The sequence below is a fragment of the Catharus ustulatus genome, chromosome 3 (assembly GCF_009819885.2).
Source record: "Catharus ustulatus isolate bCatUst1 chromosome 3, bCatUst1.pri.v2, whole genome shotgun sequence".
Lineage (NCBI taxonomy): Eukaryota > Metazoa > Chordata > Aves > Passeriformes > Turdidae > Catharus > Catharus ustulatus.
The window spans coordinates 52,887,686-52,909,716 of record NC_046223.1 but is presented as its reverse complement, the minus strand read 5'-3'; the positions used below and the strand labels follow the sequence as shown (position 1 = coordinate 52,909,716).

General features: G+C 41.3%; 1 protein-coding gene and 1 long non-coding RNA gene across 3 annotated transcripts in view; one reads left to right on the top strand and one right to left on the bottom strand.

Annotated features, from left to right (window-relative positions):
• The window catches only part of TXLNB (taxilin beta), a 31,190-nt gene that overhangs the window by 3,098 nt on the left and 6,061 nt on the right, over positions 1-22,031 (top strand). Inside the window, exons 3-8 of the mRNA XM_033056170.1 lie at positions 3,601-3,771; positions 9,073-9,267; positions 10,876-10,995; positions 16,039-16,113; positions 20,188-20,280; positions 21,387-21,482. Of these exons, the coding sequence (XP_032912061.1) occupies positions 3,601-3,771; positions 9,073-9,267; positions 10,876-10,995; positions 16,039-16,113; positions 20,188-20,280; positions 21,387-21,482 (750 nt within the window). The remainder of the gene's footprint in view (positions 1-3,600; positions 3,772-9,072; positions 9,268-10,875; positions 10,996-16,038; positions 16,114-20,187; positions 20,281-21,386; positions 21,483-22,031) is intronic.
• On the bottom strand, positions 1,921-10,944 carry LOC116994458. Of its 2 annotated transcripts, none has more exons than XR_004417489.1 (3): positions 10,072-10,944; positions 5,756-5,875; positions 1,921-3,180 (listed from the first exon to the last, which is right to left on the bottom strand). It is a non-coding gene; the product is annotated as an uncharacterized LOC116994458 (long non-coding RNA). The 2 variants fall into 2 exon arrangements; XR_004417488.2 differs by lacking the exon at positions 10,072-10,944 and adding an exon at positions 9,048-9,159.

Here is a 22,031-nt window from a genome sequence, read left to right as displayed (position 1 = left end):
TGGATCCCAATGTGTCATGGTCAGATGATATGGGTAAAAAAAGAGAAAAAAAAAAGTTAAAAGTGAGGAAAACAAGATTTGGGTCAAAAAGTTGATAAGGCAGAATATTTGTACTTAAAGGCAAATCTACCAAACAGACCCACACTGGAGACTGGTGTCTAGGCTCCTTTCTTCACCTCCTGCAAGGAGTTTTGCATGCTTCTGTTATGGGTACTGCTTTAAATTATATATTGGTGATTTCATCAAAATGAAAATAATACAGGACTTAGTCTAAAACTTTCTATATTGTGAAGCAGATAATAGACAACTGAGGCTAATCATGAGAAGCCACAGCACAATGAAATGAAGAGTCAAAGCCTCTGCCACCCCGTAACAATGACACTTACCTGACTGTTCTCTCCACACTTAAGATGGGTTATTTTCAGATGAAGGGTTTTTTTTCTTTGTAGTCAAAGGACTGTATGACCATAAGCTGTGGAAATCTTACAAATGACAAGGCTGCAGCATTTTACGCTTTGTGGAGTTCTGAAAAATGTGTGAAGCAGAACACTGACTTTGTAATTGGTTTTATCCACAGATGTGTCCATGTCTCATCATAATGTGAAGTGAAATTTAGCTTTCCCTTTTTTCATGTAAAATCCTCTGATTTCATGAATTGGGCTCAGGCTGTTCATAGTTTATCTCTTGCTTAAAGGGAATTCATGCTCAGGATTAACTGAAATAGTCTTCTTCCTCTATAAAGTGCTCTCCACTGCATTCAATGGCATTGCAGCACTGTGTAACACAGGGACCGTATTGCCAGTAGTCCCTGCAGGAGAAAGGTGCTAAAACAAAACTACTGAACCCTTGTTTCTGACATACTGTGCAATGTCACTAAAATAAATCATTCACTAAATACAACAAAAACCTTGTTGGAGACAGCCTTACCCTACTCACTCGGAGTGGCTGAGGTGATTAATGGCTTGTCAGCAGCGGGCTGCAGCTGTGACCACTCTCCCTTCTCCCTCTTGTCCATTCCAATCACACACTTCAGATCCTGTCTTGCTTTTCCTGAGTGGTTTTCCAGCCAGCTCAGCTCCCGGGGCTGGTGAGCCATGTGGTGGCACAAGCACTTGCTGCAGCACAGCTGAGGGGAAGGTGTAGCCATGAGACAGATGAGCTGGGTGCTGGCAGTGGCTTCCCCTGCTTCAAGTAGTGTTGGGGCTAGCTGTAGCTGAAGAGGCCACCCAGCAATGTTAATTCCCTGCCAGCCCATGCCCTGGCACGGTCTGTAGGACTGTGGGTACACAGTGGGCTGGAGCATGGGCTGCTGAAGGTAGGAGCCATGCCAGCAGGGATGGGGAAGCAGGACAGCGCAGCCGTTTGGGCACAAGCTCTGCCACACTACTCACCAACAGGGAACATTTCATTCACTCAGTCGGGTGTGTTGGGTCAGTAAAGCAGGCTGTGGTTTACAACATCTTTCACTTACAAACAGCTGTTGCAGAATTGTTTATAACTGGATTATTTTCAGAGGTCCTGTGAGTCTCACAAGTGCTGGGTGCAAGAACAATATCTTAATAAATAAATATGAGCTCTGTCATTGTCTGCAGTGGGATCAAGATAAAACTTTTTTTTCATAAATTGACTGTTTCTCTAGATCAGCGGTCAAAAATCAAAATTCCTTCCATTTGCAGTTAATTTTAGCTTCTATTTCACTAATTATTCTTTAAAATTTATCATTGGGGACCCTTTTGGCATGCCTATTTACCAGCGAATTGTCTTTTTCATAGCAAAACACCATGTCTTAGATATTCTTGAGAACTTTGAGATTTAAGTTTCTAGTGCAAGTAATATAAATGGGGGAGAAAAGTGCAAAACAATGCTTGGAAGACTTCTCATATAATGATTAAGTCCAACTTTATTCTGAGCCCCCTATCTCAAGCATAGTTTGAATGAATCACGAAATTTGGATAAATCATTATCCACTGAGCACAGACTGTGCATGCAAAATGTACAGCAAAAAGAGCACTTTTTATGTTTTTCAGCGGAAAAGGGAAGGGGAAAAAAACAAGCTTATGAAGGAAAAAGATCTCATCCTTAATTACAGAAAAGAAATTTCTTTTCTACAATACTAGAAAAATTATTTCAGCTAGTGCAGCTTGATTAGATGCAAAAGCCCATATTGTGATCTACAGGAGGAAAAATATACAATGCACATGTTAAAAGTTGGACACAAACTGTAAATATAGCCCAAGCTGGTGAGAGCATTGTTTTGTGGTACACTTAGCTGTGATTTGATTAATAATATACAGAGCTCTCTACTGTAAGCATAAATTACTGAACATCTGCAGAAAACAGATGAAAGTGCAAAATATGATGCTGTTGACTGTCTTGTTTGAGCTGCACATCATTCCCCAGTGCTCACAGACTTTCCCAGTCATACTGGGGTTAATAAGTACAAGTGGTACCATATTATTAGATAATGTAGTCTTAACAGCAACTGTTATTATTGAGGTTCGAAGGTTTAAGCTCGTGTGCTACTATTTTTCACTCGGAAAATATCTGGATGTCAGAAATACCTTGCAATGTATGCACACCTGTGATGCAGAGAGGAGGGTTACTCTGTGTTGGAGAGGGAGATGAAATCATAAAAATCTTCGGAAGTGAAAGGTTTCTTTGACCTGACTGTTAGGGTGTTAATTTACCATACAGGAGTTTTTTTCCAAACATCCAAAATAGCCAGGCTGTGCAGGGATTATCATTAGCAATTTTGTTGCTGGTCCTTTTTGCCCCCTCCAAATACACCCCGCACCCTACCAGCCTTCTAGGGAAGTCAGGAGTTATGCACCCACAGAACAGCAGGCTCCCAAGGGAACATCAGGGACTGTCCATGTTTCCTCCAGGAATTATGTGGAGACAAAGAGCCTAGAAGAGGTTTGGTAACCATGACCCACCCCCACTGATGACAGGACCTCCAGAAACACAACTGACAGACACTCTCACATGGTCCCGTAAGCCAGAGGAGCCTGGCAAGAGGAGGTGCCACATGTCATTTTGGGAAATTCTTCCCTGAAGATAATTCTCCTCCATTATCAACAAAGCGCTCACATGAACAACATTCCTGGTCTACAGCACCTCTTCTGTTGTTTTTTCCAGCAGGTTGCTGAATATTTAGGAAATTGCATCTTTTTCAGGAAACTGTAAAACAGAATGAATGATTACTGTATCACTTCATGATCTGGAGAAACCTCACCACATAAAGCACTACTGACTGCTCTAGTTCCAAATGTTGAAATAAAAATAAAAGCCTCACAGCTGTCCTTCAAAGAAATTCAAACCAAAGAAGGAAGAGCTAAAATGGTGTGACAAGAATGTTAAAAATTATGTTCACCCACCCACAGTACAGCACATTTGGGACTGTTGCAGCAAGCAGGCTTAGGAATCTCCAGGTTCCTCTCTCCTCTCACATTAGTGCTGGTAAATACAAAAGATTTTCTAAGAGGTTTAGAAAATGTGAAGACGTTCCCCAAAACAAAAGAGCACATTTTCTTTATTTTTCTATCCCTCTTTGTTTCATTTTAATCAATGTTTCCCTGTTTTAATCCCCATTTTACCCAGCTTGAAGAACATCGTGCTGAGCAGAAAAAGCTGAAGTACCTACAAAAGAGACAGGCCCAGATCACCAAGGAGAAGGACCAGCTGCAGAGTGAGCATAGCCGAGCCATCCTCGCCCGTAGCAAGCTCGAGAGCCTGTGCCGAGAGCTCCAGAGGCACAACAAGAACCTCAAGGTGAGTGGGAGCCTTAGCACAGTACCCAGCACTGGGGTGAAAGATGGTGCTGACCCCTTCCCATCTCCCTCTAGTACCAAATCAAAGAGACTTTTGCATCTGCACATGCAGTATATAATTGTATATACACTCTAATCTTGAGGTCCATTTACACCAAAACCTCTTTATTTCTTATGGAAATATTCCCAGCACATTTGCACACTGGGTTTGCCCACACTACCTCTAAGCCCTGCTTGCAGGAGCTCAGTGCAGAGAAGGGCAGGGGTGCAGATGCAAATGCATGTGCAAGGACAGAACCACAGGAGCACCAGCTTGGCTCCTGTGGATGCACAGGAGGCTGGTGAGTATTTTCATGCAATTCAAGCACTTGGACTTTTTCAAGTGATTCATGAGGGTCAGTCAATCAGGATATTTGCCTCAAGACACCAGACCTCAAGACAGGAAGCATGCCAATATTATTTGTGGAAGTTATTTGGATGATGAGAATCAGTTAAAAGAGAGAATTTTCAGGAGTGTCAAAGGGCTGGGATTCATACACCATGTCTGTCAATTGCTTGGTACATCACACCATTTAAGTGTGAAATTTATAATATGATTATGCTCCTTGAAAAAAAGTATGTCCAAGAAGAATATTTCTGTTGCGATCATCCTTTTTCTCTGAGTGATGGTATTAGTATTAGTATGCAAAAGGCCGCTGCTTTGATCTGTTCTAACCCTTTCTTTATGGGGATATAGTTGTGTATAGAATTACACATAGGAATTGTCAACAGCAAGAATTCCACCTATTATAACCTCTATTACTGGTAATGCTTTTTCATTCATTTCCACCGGCTCAGGAGTGGGCCTTCAGGGTCTTACTCTGACTTTCATTGTGTGCTGGTAAGAATACAGCTGGGAGAGGGAATAGTCACACACACACTCAAACTGTGCCCTAGTAGAAGGATAAAAGCAGTTTAACAGATAGGCAAGCTAGAAGCATATCTCTCTGCGCTCAGTTACAGTCACACAGAAGTGGTAGTGAAAATTAAATTTGTGCCTGTCATTTCTATTAGACATGAGCTATTCCTCAATATTGATCTACAGTGATTTACCAGGACATCTGTGGATAAAATCTTTCAAAAGAAATACAAGCCAGTTTTAAAGTGAATTAAAGATACAGTGTACAGTGCTTTGCATAGCCTTAACTGACATTCCTAAGCAAATCATACCAGTGGAACAAATCAATGAAGACTGGGGCATTTAGAAAAAATAATTCTATTTGGAAAACATATTTTGAACAAATTTTGATTAATTCCTCACACAGTTTCCCAGCTACTTTATGCTTATTAATCTTACTGCTAGAGAGTATGACTTTTGCATTTTCTTTATATATAAATGCTTCCTTACACATTTCATCTTTACAATTAGGAAAGTCTCTTTCTAACATCTTTTTACCTGTTGGACTGCTTTACTTTGTGACTAGGTTCTCTAAATAAACCTATAAATTTTAGACTCAGTTCTTATCTATCTTTCCTCTGCTTCCCATGCTATGAGTGTAGAAAAAAACCCCAAAATTAAATAAGATAGTAAGACAAAATATACTTGCAGAATGCATGAGAGATAAAGCAATAAACAAAGGCATACATTATCTTTACCAAGTTTTGTCTCTCTAACAATTTTAGCCTTTATGCTTTAGCTCCTGGAAATCTGTGAATGTCCAGAAATTCATGTTCAATTTATTTAAACAAGTGCAATTTTCTTTCACTTATTGCTGTACTGAGAGGGCCCAAAACCACAAAATCCATCAAATCTTATTTTTAAAATCTTATGCATAAATATTTTTATTTTGGTTTTGGCAGGACAGAGATTCATAATTTTTTAGTGCTTGGGATTAGCAGTTCTGATTATGTTTCAAAATGTGGAAAATAGAAGCTAGGAGATTGTGTCATTTCAATAGCAAAGGAGAAACCTGGCCTTCCCAGATCAGAAACCCCCTCTGACTTACCATGTGGTACATTATATGCACATCACGTCATGTAAATGTCATCTTCACTCATCTGGTGTGTGGAATTCCCATTAACTGCAGATCCGTGCAGCCAAGTGGTGATGAATATGCAATGCAGAACTGCATTGAAAATCCACAGGGCAGATCAGAGAAGAAAAATATCTAGTTAGTATTGGATACCAGCCTCAAATTCTCACTTATGTACAGTCCAGCTATTCTGATTATTTCCTTGCAGTTACACAGATGTTTAATTCTCCCTCCAAGACAAGCAGAATAAAAGTTCATGAAATAGCAAAATGTGTTCCCACTGCAATAGAGAGCAGCTCTGCTAAGAGCAACAGCAACTCATTTCTCTGCATGGAGTTCATGTTCTGCCAATTATCTGACAGTTTGGTAGCTACTTAGCATCCTGTAGTGACATGAACATCTCAGGTGCCTCGTCCTTCCTGCCACCAGGCATTAAGAAATTACTTTCACACAAATGTCACAAAAGTCAACAGCTTCAGTTTTGGGCTCCGCTCCAAACTGGCTCAGACCGTGGTGCCTGGGAATGAAGAGCACTGCTCATTGAAAAAAGGATTCCTTGCTCATATCATCTTGGCTGATATGGCTTCAGCAGACCAATCATCTTCTGGAGCTGCCCCAGAGAGGCATGAGAACAATTCCAGTATCAATCACACTCTTCTGTTTGCAAATGATATCACATTCCTGTGCTAAATCCCAAACTGCAAAATATCCTGTCAATTTTAACAAGGTTTGACTCAATGCATTCTTACATTCTTGGCAGCAAAACATGAGAGTAAGAACAATAATGCACCAGGACAAGAACATATGTTTGAAAGGAGTGCAAAGGTTCCCAAAGGGCAGAGAAAAGAGAACAATAGTTTATGGCTGCTCTCTGCTCAGTGCTGTAGCCACACTCATCCTTCTGCCCAGCCAGCTCCCCTCATCCCTACCCACCCTTAATCTGTGCCTGGGCTCTCAAGGATTTAACAAATGAGGGCCTCTGAGGAGCTCCCCAGGACACACACCAGCCCCCATCCCCAAGCAAATATCCTTCTAAAGTATATTTTTCTCCAAAGCAGACCAGATACAGAGAATCCTACACCCTGCAAATAAATGCTTGTTGGCTCAGTGTCTTTAACCATGAATCTTTGCATTGTTTCTGTGCTCTGTATTATACCATTTTTCTACCTCAGAAGAGCAGGAAATAAGATCTTCTGAGTAACACATATGCAGATGGTTGGGTTTTTACATTTGCATGATTGGTAGTCTCCGGATGTCTCGTTTCACCTTGTAACAGAACTGTTTGGTGTGACATATGGACAAACCACCTTTTTTGTTTTATATATTTATATGGACTTATTCCTCTGGAGAGCTTCAAATCACAGTGGTGACATGTTATAACACTACCTGTGTTATAACAATAAAACATTTTTGAGGAAGGATGCTTTGAAGCCATAGAGAGAGGACTTCAGACATGCAAGTTCAATTTCTCTCTCTGACTTCTGGAAGTGAAGCACCCTTCTGCCTGCTCTGGGCTGCACCTATGTAATGGAGAGCTGAGAGGCATGAGGAATTTTGTTAACTGTATGTTAGAGATAAAATGGAATTCAAGTCAAATTTGGAAAAAGTTTCAAATAAAATAAAAAGGATGACATTGTAAACATACCCTTCCAAAAGAAAATTAAATGTTTCCTTTTGGGAATGCTTAGGCAGTAGATTTAAAACACCTTGTGAGCAGCATTTTACTTTGGAAGAGCATTCTTCTGATAAAATGATTGAAACAAAAAATACCTACAAACAGCTCAATTGCTGGTCAAGCAAAATGTTTCAAAAACAATCTCACTAACTGAGAAAAAAAATTGGAGAGCTTCTCTTCCATCTTGCTGCAAATTTTCTGTATGTCCAATTTCCACACCCAGTACTGAACCAGGATCCAACCCCCAGGTCATTTGCCTGGCTTCACATGAAATTCTTCCTTCCTCTTGGGAGGGAGAGTCCTTCTGTGTTCACACTTCGTATTACTCTGTTTATGAATACACACACAGGTTCTTGTGTGAACTGCAGAGCTCAGCAGGGCTCTGTGGTGATTTCTGTGCACCAGGGTATTATTAATGGCTCCTTTGCTTTCCTCCCACCATCCAAGGCATTGTCATCCCTATCACTCCCCAGACTGCAAAAGGACAAACATGCCCTACCTTGAACAGCAGCTGTCCTAGATCAGGCTCGTGTTGTGCATGCTAAGCAGAAATTGGGTCATTTGGTATTCACCTTACTTTATGAGCAGGGCCTGAATCAACACCTGCTATGTCACATTCATGATACAAATTATACCTTATTAGAGTCAGCTAAGGCTTTATTCAAATATATTTATAGAAAATATCCATATGCAGTGTTACCAGAGATTTTTATGCAAATTACTATGCCAGTTGAAATCTTATTAGAGTATGCCATTTGCATGCTGTGGAGTGAGTTTTTAACCCATGGTCCTGGCACGATTTGTAACTACAGCAGATATGGTCCTAGGCATTCTGTATCAAGATTACATTCCCCAAAAGGGCAGACTGCCCTGGAAGAAAATGAGGAAGGAATAAAAATAGTCTGTATTTCTGGATCCAAAGCAATGAATCCAGATTCTTTATGCATTGTCTTTTATATGAATAAATCTAAAACAGAACTTCAATAATAGGGAAAAAATTAAATCTGAACATCTGCTTTGATTCTGTAGGAAACAACTTACAAGATTTCCTTGAATTCACTAGCTAGTTAGTACAAATGTTCATGTCAGTTTAAAATTAGGGAAGGAAAATTGAGGAATTGGAAGGGATTCTTCAGCAAGTGATGGATTTCTCTTAAAAATTTAAATCCCAAAGTCCATTAATTTGATATGAAGATTCCTTGTTAAAACAAGGCATTGTAAAGGGTGATTTTTTAATTCAAAGCGAATTTTGATAAAAGAGCTTTTGACTACTTCCACTAAATATCTTTTTCTGAAGCAAAAGCTGTGGTGCAGTATCATGAATCAAAATATGCATGTCTGTCCTCTCCTTCGGGCTTGCTTTGACCTGAAGCTCTGCTCCCCATCCATCTTTATAAATGCAAATTCTTAGTTCCCTAATTTTTTCAAGGCCACTGTGTAATTTGCTCTGTAAATTTAGAATCACGCCTAATACTGGAGCAGATGAAAGCAAGAAAATCTCCAAAGAGGAATGCAAATCCTTCAAAGGGAAGCCTTATGCCAGTCCGAAACAGTATTTTTCTGGAACTGCTTATTATGCCTCTCACTTACCGTGTTCTCTCCCATTTAACAACAGGAGGAAACAATCCAGCGGGCACGGGAGGAAGATGAGAAGAGGAAAGAAATAACTAATCACTTCCAGGGCACACTGAGTGAAATCCAGGCTCAGATCGAGCAGCAAAGTGAGAGGAACATGAAGCTCTGCCAGGAGAACACAGAGCTGGCAGAGAAGCTGAAGAGCATCATTGACCAGTATGAGCTGCGGGAAGAGGTGAGCAGTGCCCTGGGAAGCTGGCAGCACTGCCAGCAGCCTGGCCATCATTCGGGTGTCCCACAGGGGTAGCCCCACCGTGCTTTGCCCTCTGAGCAGCGCTGTGCCAGCAGGGAGCCCTCCGCTCTCTGCGGGTATGGAATTGTGCGGGACAGCGCCCTGCCCGTGGTACCCACGGCAGCCTTGGGGAGAGGGGCTGAGGCACCCAAGCAGCGAGACGTGCCAGCTGTCTGCTAAGCTGCCCAACCCCTTCACACCTCCCCCAAATCCCTGGGGACCTCCCCCAGCATCCCTTTCCTCCTCCTCACTAAGTTCCCACTGAGTACATCCCAGCTCCCGTTTTTTTAATGATAGCCTGTTCTGCAAGTGACAACAAATATATTTTGTTCCCTCCGGAAGCAGGTTGCTGAGAAGGGCTCTGATGTAAACTATTTGACCTTTTCCCAAAAGCAAAAAATTAGGAAGACAGATAAAGGAGACCCTTTGAATTGAATTATTCTTTTTGTGCAGGCACAATGCTCACTGAGATCTAGCAGACAGTAGACAGATGGGAAATTATTCTTTCTGTAAACATTGGAATTGGTCAGAAAATTTTGACACCAGAAAAAATCCTCCAGTAAAATCCCGAACTACCTTTTTTTTTTAAAAATTTATTTTATGACAAATATCAACAAATATCACAAAGGGTCTTTTTATAATTTCTAAATACATTTACTGTGAGCCTCAGTGCAATCAGACAACATTGTCATACTGAATAAAATATAAGTTATCGGTCTTTACAATCTGGAATGACTGATACAATACCTGCTTTTCCAAATCTGTTGAATCATGTATGAAGCCCCATACTGAATGAAGGAAATGTACACTCCTCTCTTGTGGTGTCTATAAGAAGAAAATGTAAACCAGAGAGAGACACTCAGAATAATTGCTCCTGTGAATTTTATCTAAGTGCATTAAGAGTGAAGAAGGTTATCAGCAACTTTCATCTCCTGAAACTCACCATGGGTATTTTATAGGCTAGAGGAGACCTCTGGTTTGTTTGGTCTTATCTCCAGATCCCCACTTCATGTCCTGTCACCCAAGCCCTCCATTGTGCAGGTGCGGCCAGACCAAAGGGGATGTCCTGGGCTTGTATCTACACAGAGGATGTCATGGGCTGTGCACATGCTCCCAAGCACTGCAGGTGCAATGTGTCTACACCATCATCCACACTGTGGCTTAGATCCATTGGCCACTTAACAGCTAAAAAAAAAGTGTGTCCCCAGCATATTTATTATTGATGAGCAATTATTTAATTGTCAATCATACCAAATTATACTGATAACTTCATATGTAGATCATAGAACTGGCAAAGATGCTAAGGCTTTCTTTTTCTTACAATAAATCACAATTGATAATGTACACCAGTTTCCCTTCCCATGCTAATTCTGGCACAGTTTGTTCTTATCAGAGCTGTAATTTCTTCAGTAATTGCAATAGGTTGAGTGTCTTCTTGTTTTGCAATGATTTTGTCTTTTAAATGTTCCAGTAAATAGCTGTACATGTATGAGCATGAAGGTCTATGTAGATAATTAAGCCTGCACATTCAGCAGAATTTTTTTTTTGCAGCACCTTGATAAAATATTTAAGCACAGAGAACTTCAACAGAAACTGGTGGATGCCAAGTTGGAGCAGTCTCAGGAAATGATGAAGGAAGCCGAGGAGCGACATCAGAAAGAAAAGGAATATGTACCTATCCTTCTAATTTGTCTGTCTTTTATCTAGCTGTAGACCAAAAAAAGCCCTGCATGCTATTTCACTAATATATTTGGGTCCAGTCTGGGGTAGGGTAGCAGAGAAATTTTTATAGCTACCATCAATGCTCCATGAAAAGGAGCAGCCTCTGAAAGGCTGCTTTCATTGGCATTTACAGTTTTAGGAGCACACTGCAGAGCAGTGGGTTAGAGCCCAGACTGCTTCAGACAGCTCACTGTTACTTGCTGTTGGTGCATCGTGATGTTGGGTCAGGTGATGCCACTGGTTTTCAGTTGTCTCTGGGATTTGGTACTCCATATCCCCACACAATGAATGTACACATCTAAACCTTCAGAGAGGACTCCAGGAATGTGGGATTGAAGTGAAATGACTGAAGGTTGCTATTCCCCCAGGGTCCAAAGCTCCCCAGGCATCCTGCCATGGATCCACTCTTGCCAGTGGAGGAATCCACAGGAGCCACTTGCTCTTACAAACCTCCCCTCCTCTGTTTCCCTCCCTATACTGGTTTGCCAGTGCCTCTCTCAGGCAGGCAGGGTCTGGGTCCATTTAGCAGCTTTGTCTGCTCTTCCTCCCTTTCTGGAGGAGGGAGGATCTCTAGCAGGGGTCAGGGAAAAGCAGGTCCAGGAGAGATGTCCTCTGCAGGCACAGCTGGGATGGGAGGAGGACACTCCTCCATCTGTAGTCTCACACATTTTGTGACTCAATCAGACTAAAATTAATTTTCTCAGACTGCCTGGTATTTTCACAGCAATCCTCATATCTACAAAGGATCAGAGTTCAACGCAGGCATGTGGTCCCTCCTCTCAGTGGAGGCAGCAGCTCTCAGAGGGAATGACAGGCTCTCATCAGTTGCAAGAAAGCTTTAGTTTTCACCAGTCCTCCAGCTAACTCAGGAGCAGCATGAAAGATTTCTATAAAGAGGGAACACTTATGCCTTCCCCATATCTGGAAACAGATATATTAGCAGAAGCATGGCTCCAATGGGTATCTTAAAATACTCAAAATAGATGAAAATATGGGGCTTTAAGGCTTGTGGTTAGAGCACAAGGGAAACAGCATACACCTCTTACCAAAAACAGCCTATAAGAGCATTTATCCTTTCTCTGCACTGATCCTGCAGCTGAAACACCCACTCCTGCTCAGCTTCTGCATATCACTGCATGACAATTTGTAGTCCAGCTGACTTATTCCCTTTCACTCTGAAACCTACACAAAGCCAAACCCCAAAATTTCATTAATGACCATTGATTCTTGGCAGATTTAAACTCCAGAAAACTCCAGATGTCCAAGAAATCACTCACAATAGCAAAGCAAATATGGATTTACTTTACTGATGTCACTGGAAGTTCTGCTTAATGAGTACCAGATTTCAAATACTGAGGGAAAAAAACCCTCAAAAGAGAAGATATAAAAAACCAGGCACTGGCTCTGTGGAAAACTGGCATATATAGCCTTGTGTTAGTGACCTTTCATGCTGCACCTCTCAGAACATGAGTTTGGGGCTGCTTGTCACCTGTGACTGTCTCTGTTTTATTCAAAGTTTCTTTGTGTGTGTTATCCAGAACTGGTATACACCGTTTTGGTATTTTCATGTCTTTTAAAGCACTGAAAGTCATCAATGTCTATGACTGGAAGTGAAAGATTTTCTTTAGGGCTTTGTTGTGTATATGAAATAACAAGTTTGAAAATAAGCTACAAAACCTTATGCCGTGGGTGTATAACACAATGCACAAGGAATATTTTTTCCATCATCCAAATGAACACTTAAAAATCCTATCCTTGAGGTAGGCTGGTGATGTATGGCTAGCATCACCTCCAAGCAAGGTAGATTTAGCTGCAGAAATTAAGGCCAAAAGCCATGCAATGAGTCAAGACATCATTAGGCATGTCACGATTCATCACAGGTGACCCAGCACCCAGAGAGCTGGCCTACACTTGGCTCCCACCTCCACCCTATTGATGTGCTCTCAGTCCCACCCACCCAGCTATTGTACTAGTGCCTGTGGGAGTAATGTATATACATGCCTGTATGAAATCAAGGTGCTTTTGATGGAGTTCTCTCACTTAGCTGTAACTCTCTCCACCTCAGTAATGTGCAAAGTTAGAAGAGCTTTCAGAACCTTTCTCTCCATAGAATTTTCTCATTCCTGTGCATGACCTTTGCTGCAGGATTTCTCAAGTGTTCTTCAATGAAAATTATTGTATTCTTTTATCTGTTTGATTGCTCTTTGAAGGCTGACTTTGATGCTTTCCCATGCACTTCTTCCATGTGGGAATCTTTACCCCTATGCAAAACTTCTTTACCTCACACAATGAGAGATGTTCCCTCTTGCCTGTACACCTCAAAAGGAGAACATCTCATTGCTTGCACAGTTCACTCTACACATGCATCAAAAATGCAATTCCCTATTGAAGCAGCAATGGTTCATAAAGTGTGACTTCCACAAAGGGACAATTTGACCTAAGGATGCAATTTTACCACTATCCCATGACTGGTCAGCACTACTTGTACTTCCTCTCTCCCATACCAGACATTTTTAGCACTTGCAATACAAACTTTGATATGCAGTTAATTGCAGTTTAAAGCATCTGTGGCTTTCAAGTACATGACTGCAAGGCATTGGTCAGATTTCTACATAATTGGAATTTACAGAGTCTGACAGCAGCAAGAGAAGCTTAATTTTCACTAAACCAACCCCTGTGACTGTCTGGGCTTCCAGCAGCTATCATAGCTCTAATAATAAAGTGTAGCATCACCACCCTTCACTAAAGTGCTGCTCTGTGAACACCACATGCAATACTTACTCATTTCTTGATACTTCAGCCTCCTTGCTACCATTTCATAGTCTATTAATAAATGTATCAGTTCTGATTCATTTTCTCCCAGCTTGGTGTTTGCAGATGACCTCAGGCACACACACCTCAGAATGTGTGTGCTAATTTGAGCAAGCCTCTCTGTGGCTTGCTTCCATTACAGAGGAGTTTATTAACTCTTGGAGTTTTACTGACAGCACAAGTTATGTGGGTCAGTAAGAGAGAACTATTTCACTAAGAGGCAAAAGAAGCAACTTTTCTTTGCCTTCTGTGTCCATCTGTTGTGCTGTGGCCAAAGACATGGTGCAGGAGGTGGGACCTTTTTGTTATTCCAGTCACACTGGGCATGGAGGCAACCCTAGCTGAGATTAAAGCAATAGTCCAGTTCTTGGAAGTAATGACTGGCCTAGGGACTGGGTAGCTCTGAAGGCTTTCAAAGCACTTTTCATTAAATCATTCAAACCCTATATCTTCTAAAAAACGCTCTTAAAAACTAGTTATCAAAAAAAGGTGAAACTTAAAAATCCTTATTTCATCCAAACTTAATTTTTTTTTTTTTTGGCACATGTAAAGCATACCCTCTTTTGAGAAAATAAATGCACAAATTGATGCTCATTTAACCCATACCATCTCCTTTTACTGGCCATGGTACAACCTATTTGAAATTTTAATCAACAAGATCTGATTCAATTTATCTCCATGGAATCAAATATCAAATTAAATTCTCAAAATAAATATTAAGAGGCAGGTATAAAACAAGTACAACATGGCATTTCTTCATAATTGAGCTGTAAAATATTCTTGTCTAGGAAACTTTAGATGACAAAAATTCAGTGGGTCCAAATCAAAAGGCCAAATTGATGGAAGAAATATTTTTCTAGAGCTAATGTATATATATATGTTTATATATGCAGTAAGTCTAATTCAGATAGTCTCTGTGCCACAAACAGCTGGAGGCAGTCAGCATTTTAGGGTTCATCCTCAACTCTTTTACCAGGTGGTATTTGCAAAGTTTACATGTGTTATTTCCAATAAAATGGCTAGAATAAAAGTTTTTACTGGGGATCAAGTATATTTTCTGCATGTGTTTCTACTCACCTTTCACTTCCAGTATAAGATCCACTAACATACACATTGCTTTTAATTTTCAATATATTTTCAGAGCCCAGCTGTGCTATTTGAAATACAATTTACAGTACAATTTAAGTACAATTTAATCCAACAGAGCAGAATCCTGTGGTAAAATAACTTCTCTATGTCTCATTTCTCAAGCTATCATTAGCATTCTTTTTCTAAAATATATTCGGCCTGACTAATAAAACACTTTATAAATGTTTGGTAGACGACAGGGACATTTCTTTAACACTCTGGTAAATATTTCCTGCTTTCAGATTAAGCCAATTGCTAAAATATTACTGTGTACTTTGGAAGCGCTGACTCAGAACTGTAGCTAGGAAAGGTCTCTGCACACCTCATTCCTACAATTCATTCAGCCTTGTCCAATCCTCCACCTGTTTTATCTGCAGCCTGCACATCAGAATGTGATTTTGCCAAACACCTTGGAGTAGGGAAGCACACCTTCCCAGGAAAAGCCAGGAAAGAAACTCCTCCAGCTCCTCCTGGGCTGCCTACTTAACTGGAGACATTTATCACTCTGAGCTGGAGTTCTCCACTTGTCACTACAAACAGAGCCCAAAGATAATAGACAGCAGTAGATGTCTGACATTTACTATGCATTCACTGGCTTTCTGAAAGCTCACAGATTTTTTGATGCAGGTCTGACTGTGACCATACTCACATGCTAACTCATGGTCATTAATACAAAAGGAAGTTTGCTATTTCATTGGAGAGCAGGAATTTGGCTGCAGCTGTGCTGAAATAAATGTGCCAGAAAGTATCATAACCATTCTCTAGAAGTCTGGTGAAGATGTGTTAAAATACCACACTCTTTATAGCCCACAGTACTGCACACTTAATTCCAAGTAGATTTTGAACTCCTATTGAAATATGCCTTTGGAACACAAATGGCCTGTCCCATGTCTCAGGGTGACACTAAATAGTCTGCCTTACCTAACTGCTCTGACTGTATTCACCTGAAAGTTAGATCACTCCTTATCACAGTACATGAGTAGGTGGAGGACGAGGTTTGCCAACTGATAATCTAGGGATCTAACAATTTTTTCTCTGTTGCCCAAAACACAGCTCCTGAACCAAGCTGCAGAATGGAAGCTCCAGGCCAAAATGTTAAAGGAGCAAGAGACTGTCCTGCAGGCACAGGTGATGTAGGAGAGGTGATTGCATGGTGTGCCTTTGTTTGCCAGTTTTTAACCCATGAGGCACATCCCAGGTAAAGTATCCAAACTACTTTCTGTGTATTCCTTCTAGCCTCATTCTACATCCCATAGACTATTGCAAAGGAAGCATGTTATTTTCAAGCCAACTGTAAGGTAATGCCCATACTGCAAATCATACTCTGACATGTGGGTTGTTTAGTCTAGAGAAGAGAAGAGAAGGCCCTTTTGCAAATTTTTTGTTATTTAAAAGAGGTTTGTAAAGATGGGGAGAGATTTTTTGCCAGGGCATGTGATAAGACAAAGGGTAACAGTTTAAAAGTGAAAGAGGATAGACTTCTTTTACATATGAGGAAGAAATGCTTTGTTGTGAAGATGGTGAGACACTGGAAAAGGTTGCCCAGAGTAGTTGTGGATGCCCCATCCCTTGCAGTGTTGAAGACCAGCTGGATGGGATTTGAAACAACTGGTCAGGGTAAGTGTCCCTGCCTAAGGCAAGAGGATTGTACTATGTGATCTTTAAAGGTCCCCTCTGACCCTAATCATCCTGCAGTGCTGATTTTATGAGTGTTTACAGTGTTCAACCACAGAACAACGTGTGTGCCTTGATTATTTACCATAACTACCCTTCAGGCGGGTTTCTAATACCACAAAGCACTGAAGTACATACATTTCAGAAAACAAGTTTACTAAACTGGAGCTGCTGTGCCCATATGCTTTTCTGGGCTGGGGTGCAAAGGGCTTATAGAGAGGGGTCTCTAGGATTTCAATGTTTAGCTGTAATTTGAAACTTTCAATAAAATAAAATTACTTGCCAAAATTACACCAGGAGTCAAGGTGAAGTAAAAGGCAGTAAAACCAAGAAATAGGCAGAATATACTACACTTTGGGAGCAATGCAATAATCATCTTGAATAATCAAGTGAGACCTTGAATCCATGAGTGAGTACACTAGATGATATCAAGGAGAGTATCAGTAGACTTTTCTAGATTTAAGAAACAATTATGTAGATTAATTGACCTGTCTGTGAGAAAGAGTCCCCCCTTGAGGGGGTTGGTGCCAGTCTGTCAGCCCCTCTTGCAGCTGCCAATCCCTCACCCATCAGAAAGCACTGTCCTAGCCCTTGCTCACAGTTAATCATACAGGCAAGTTGTCCCAGCTTTTTCCTTGCAGATGGTCTAATCTCTACCTGTTGAGTCATCAAGAAATGCCAGTGTTACACTGATAACCTGGAAACATGCTAAGAGTGGTTTCGTTTTTCACATGTTTTTTCATGGCAGATACAAGCCAGTGGCACACCATAGAACATATAAACTGCTGCTGACAATAGTTTGATGGGTCCTGCAATCAAACCTCAAAGGCCTCCAACTGAGTCTATCCCAACTGCAAACCTGCTCCCAATTTTCTCAGAGTGGTTTTAATTAAACTTTTATGTTGAACCAGAAGAAAAAAATATTTATGCAGGCAGAACTCCATAGTCGGTTTAATGAAGGTAGAGGTATTGATAAAAACTAGAACATTTGAAATAGAAAAGGTGTTTTTAGAAAGCACGAGTCAAACAAATCTGTAAAGGCATTGAGAATACACGTGCCCACTGGAGACTTGTGCAGAAAAAAATCAGACTGCCTGAAATAAAACATGCAGTTAAATGTGTTGCTCAAGTGTGAGCTCTCACTTACAACGTATCAGCCTTCATTTGGAATTACCAGAATAAATAACATTATTAATATTATTTTTTTAATTTCTTATTATTTCCGATATGGTAGCACCAAAGGACCTTCCTCATGGACCAGATGCTATCATGAAAGGAGCTGTGCAAGTGCAGAACAGAAAGAGCATAAAGAGCTCCTTGATGCAAACAACACAAAGCAATAAATAGATACTATGTCCCATCCCTGGAAGTGTTCCAAGACAGGTTAGATGGGACTTCAAGCAATCTGGTCTTGTGGAAGGTGTCCCTGCTCATGGCAGGGATGGTCTTTGGGATGTCTTCTAACCCAAGTCTTTCCATGATTCTATGATTAACAGAGGAACAGCTGCATGGGAATTTATGAGAAGATGTTGGGTCAGTGAGATAGGGAGAAGCCGTAATATAAACTTCACAGTGAGATATCACTCTGTTTCAGAGGAGGTGGTGAACACCCACTTCTTTCTTGAGCTGGAAGGAACTGGGGACATCATGTTCATGCCAACCTGTCTCTGGATAGCACAACGTGCCAGAGATAGCCAAATCCAGCACTCCAAATGGTGACAAGGATCTGGCACCAGCTGAGGAGGTACACCCAAATTGTGGTGGTGCTTCCTAGGATGCTGCATGCTCTCCCCAGGCATGATGCTTAGGCAGACTATTTTAGCTTCACGCATTGGAACAGAAGAAAAAGGTAGAAGCCAGCTGAGACCTTAAATTTCTGGTAGCCAGCACAGTGCAACCACTAAGCCATGCCAGCCAAGAAGAACATAAGGCCAAAGGGGTGTCCCCATCATAGCATCCTCCCAGCCTGGCAGTGCTGAGGAGCCTCCACTTCCCAAGCCTTGGACTCACAGCAGTGCTGCCTGCACCCTCCCTGCCCACACAGTCCTGCTGGATGCAGCAAGGGGGTCCTTGTCTCCCTGACCTCAGAGCACAAGTGCATGCTCCTAGTGAGTGGCATCTCTCACAGCCTGTTCCCTGCCACTATGAAAACATTCATTTATTATTCAGTTCAAATTGCAGAAGCTATTCTTAGTGCTGTGGTGCTGCTTAGGGCCCCAGCTGAGGTCAGAGCTTGCCCCGTTCAAACGTGAAATGTTTTTGACCTAATTTAAAAATATGCAAAAATTGGAAGGGAAAGCAGAGACAGAATTGAGGTGAGCTTTTTTAAAACAGATCTAGGCTAGGATCCTCAGTTCTCTGACTCCCACCCCTGCTCCGTCACCTGGCTTTCAGATGCTCAGGCATTTATTTCTCCTTAGAGCCGTGACAGCTCTTCCAAACGTCAATGTTCCACTGATACACTTGGTATCAGTGTCCCACCAGGCTGTAGGACTTGGACTGCTTAAAGAAATCCCTCTGAGTTGTTGTTTGTGCCTAGGTCACAGCTCTGGCTACAGGCTTGTATAAATACAGACATGCAAGCTTCATGTCAACTATCTCTGATATTGGCACCATGGGTTAACCTTCACTCAGCTTCCAGGGGAAGGGCTGCAGCCTGTATCCTCCTCTCAGCCTCCAAGGCCCTTACAGCCCAAGTTGTACTTGGCTGGAACCCTGCATCGGTGACTGTGGCAAGGGGCACCATAACTAGCTTGACGCATAATATAACCATCCCTGATTTCAAAACCAGAATGGAACCCACCCCACTATCAGCAACCGTTTCTAAATCTTCATTTCCTCAGTAACTTCACTGTAGTATCAGGGGAGGGGATAAGTTGGCTGGCATCACACCAAAGAAAAGCTCCTAAATAATCCTTTATCCAGCTCCCTTCTGCTGTGAAGAGAGAGGGCAACCACCTTCCACCCACACACTGGAATACTGCAGGCTGCTCTTTACCCTCCCAGTGCCCTGCACCCATCCTGCCTCAGCCACCACATCACTTGTGGTGAGATTGCTGCCAGGCTGGACAGATGAATGATCCTGCACAGCATCAGTGGTTGGACTAGCTCAGGTCCGTGGAGATGGACCAGGGATCAAACCAAGGAAAATGTTTTCAGAAGTCTTGATATCTACAGAATTACTTTTCTTCTGGATATCCTGTATAGGGATACCACAGCTGCAATATTCAGGAGAATAGGGCATCCATAACTCCCAGGTTATTTTAAAATCACTTGTCTGGCTCTTTCTATTTTTACTCAGTTTATCTTTCTGCAATGGAGGAATCATAATAGTTTGCAACCATAAAAAAATGCATAGAGTTTTTGTTTCCTGATGTTTGTGCTTCACAGTCACCAAACAGAAGCTAATTTCCATGTCCAAACACAAGACTTATTTTATTATCTTCTACCAAAGTAGAAGTTCGCTATCCTGGATGTTCTCAAATTACTGAGGATTTTTTGGTTTTTTGTTTTAATCTGTTATTACAGATCACTCTCTACTCTGAAAGATTTGAAGAATTTCAGAAAACATTGGCCAAAAGCAATGAAGTGTTTGCCACATTCAAACAGGAGATGGAAAAAGTGAGTAGGAGCTCTACTCTCTAATTGACACTTTCCTTTTAGATTTTGATGTTTCTCACTCTAATAATTCTACCTGAGATGGGACAATCTCTGCACATTTTGAAGAATAATTTCATCAACATTCAAATAAGATTTAGGACACACTCAGCCATGACCAACAGCCGGTTAGATTTCAGCTCTGCAAGACTGACAGCAGAAAGGAGAGTAGAAAGCTGTCAATTTCAGCTAAAACTGAAAATGCCAGGAAGAATAAATATTTTGCCTAAAATCTAATGTGGTGATTGGATACAGATCTCTAAGACATACCTGAGGGGGAGTCTGAAGCCACATTTCTCAGACCATGTTCCCAGGAGTGCTCAGAACCTTCTGGGTGACTGACACTGATACAGAGAGTTTGACATAGGCTACACATCTTTCCACTAGAGCGGGTAGGCAGAGCTGAAGCCCTCCAACCCCTTTCCATGTGGAAACAGTCCAAGAGATGGTTTCCTTGCAGCTGGGGTTCTTATTTCCTGTAATGAATGGGAGTTAAAAACCAAACACATCTACATATTGTACCTGTTTTCATAATAAACAATGTTCTGCTCTGCCACCAGCTCAAAATCCTCATGCCCTGATTCAGGCAGCATCTAATAATTCTTCACAGAGAGTTCTGCCCGCAGAAAACCCACAGGAAAAATGGTACTATTTGGCTAGTGGTTTGCTGTGGAGGTAGTATAGAGGGGTGACTCTTCCAGGAGGAACTTCCCTGGACTTGAGGGCTCACAAGAGCCTGTCTTTAACTTCTCAGTAGTCTAACAGTGTAGTCTTGTCAAAAGACAAACACCATTTCTTTGCCTTTTGTTTTTGTGGTAGTTTGTAAGCTGGAAGTTGGCTACAATCAACTGGTCCTACTGTTGGGACTACGGACTAGAGGCTGAAAGTGATATAGCAGATATTTCAAACGAAATCCATCAGTTAACATAGATTATTACTTAGCACAGACACTACAGACACTGATAGCAGAGTTATGAGTAGGGCCAAAGACTTGAATAAAGGGGCTGCCCTGATTTCATCTTCAGCATGGAATTTCTGTTGTGATTCAGCTTTTTTTCCTGATTCTGTAGATGACAAAGAAAATGAAGAAGTTGGAAAAGGATACTGCTACATGGAAATCCAGGTTTGAGAACTGTAACAGAGCATTACTGGACATGATTGAAGAGGTGAGCAGTATTTCCCATCTCAAGATGCATCCTTTTCCCAACATAAAGCTTTAACTAGGAGATGAGATAACCTGAAAATCCCACAAATCAGTGAAAAAATTCTTCTTGAATCCAAGGGTCTTTCTTTCAAGCTACCTTGATAATTGGATGTCTTTAGAGGAAAAGACAATCCTAACTGGTAGAGCTTTTAGATTGTGCAGGCGTCCACTACATTCACGAGAAACTGAATTATGTAACTGAATTTTAAGTGCTCTAAAAATGGGTGATTCTGAATGCTCTTCCATAGTAGCAAATTGGCATTAGTTCACATCATGCTACTTTCTGTATAAGAGCATCCACCCAGGGAATTAATGTGTTCTAGCTAATGAACTTTAAAATCATGCCTTTCATTAACTTCCTGCGTAGTCAGACTCTAAGAGTCAAAGCAAGAACTGTGTCTCACCATACTTTTAAATGTGCTGTCCCAGGGGCATTGCAAAGGAAGTTCATAAGCACATTGGAACTCATTCAAAGGCAATAAGAGGCTGCCTGAAGTTTCACCCCAAACAT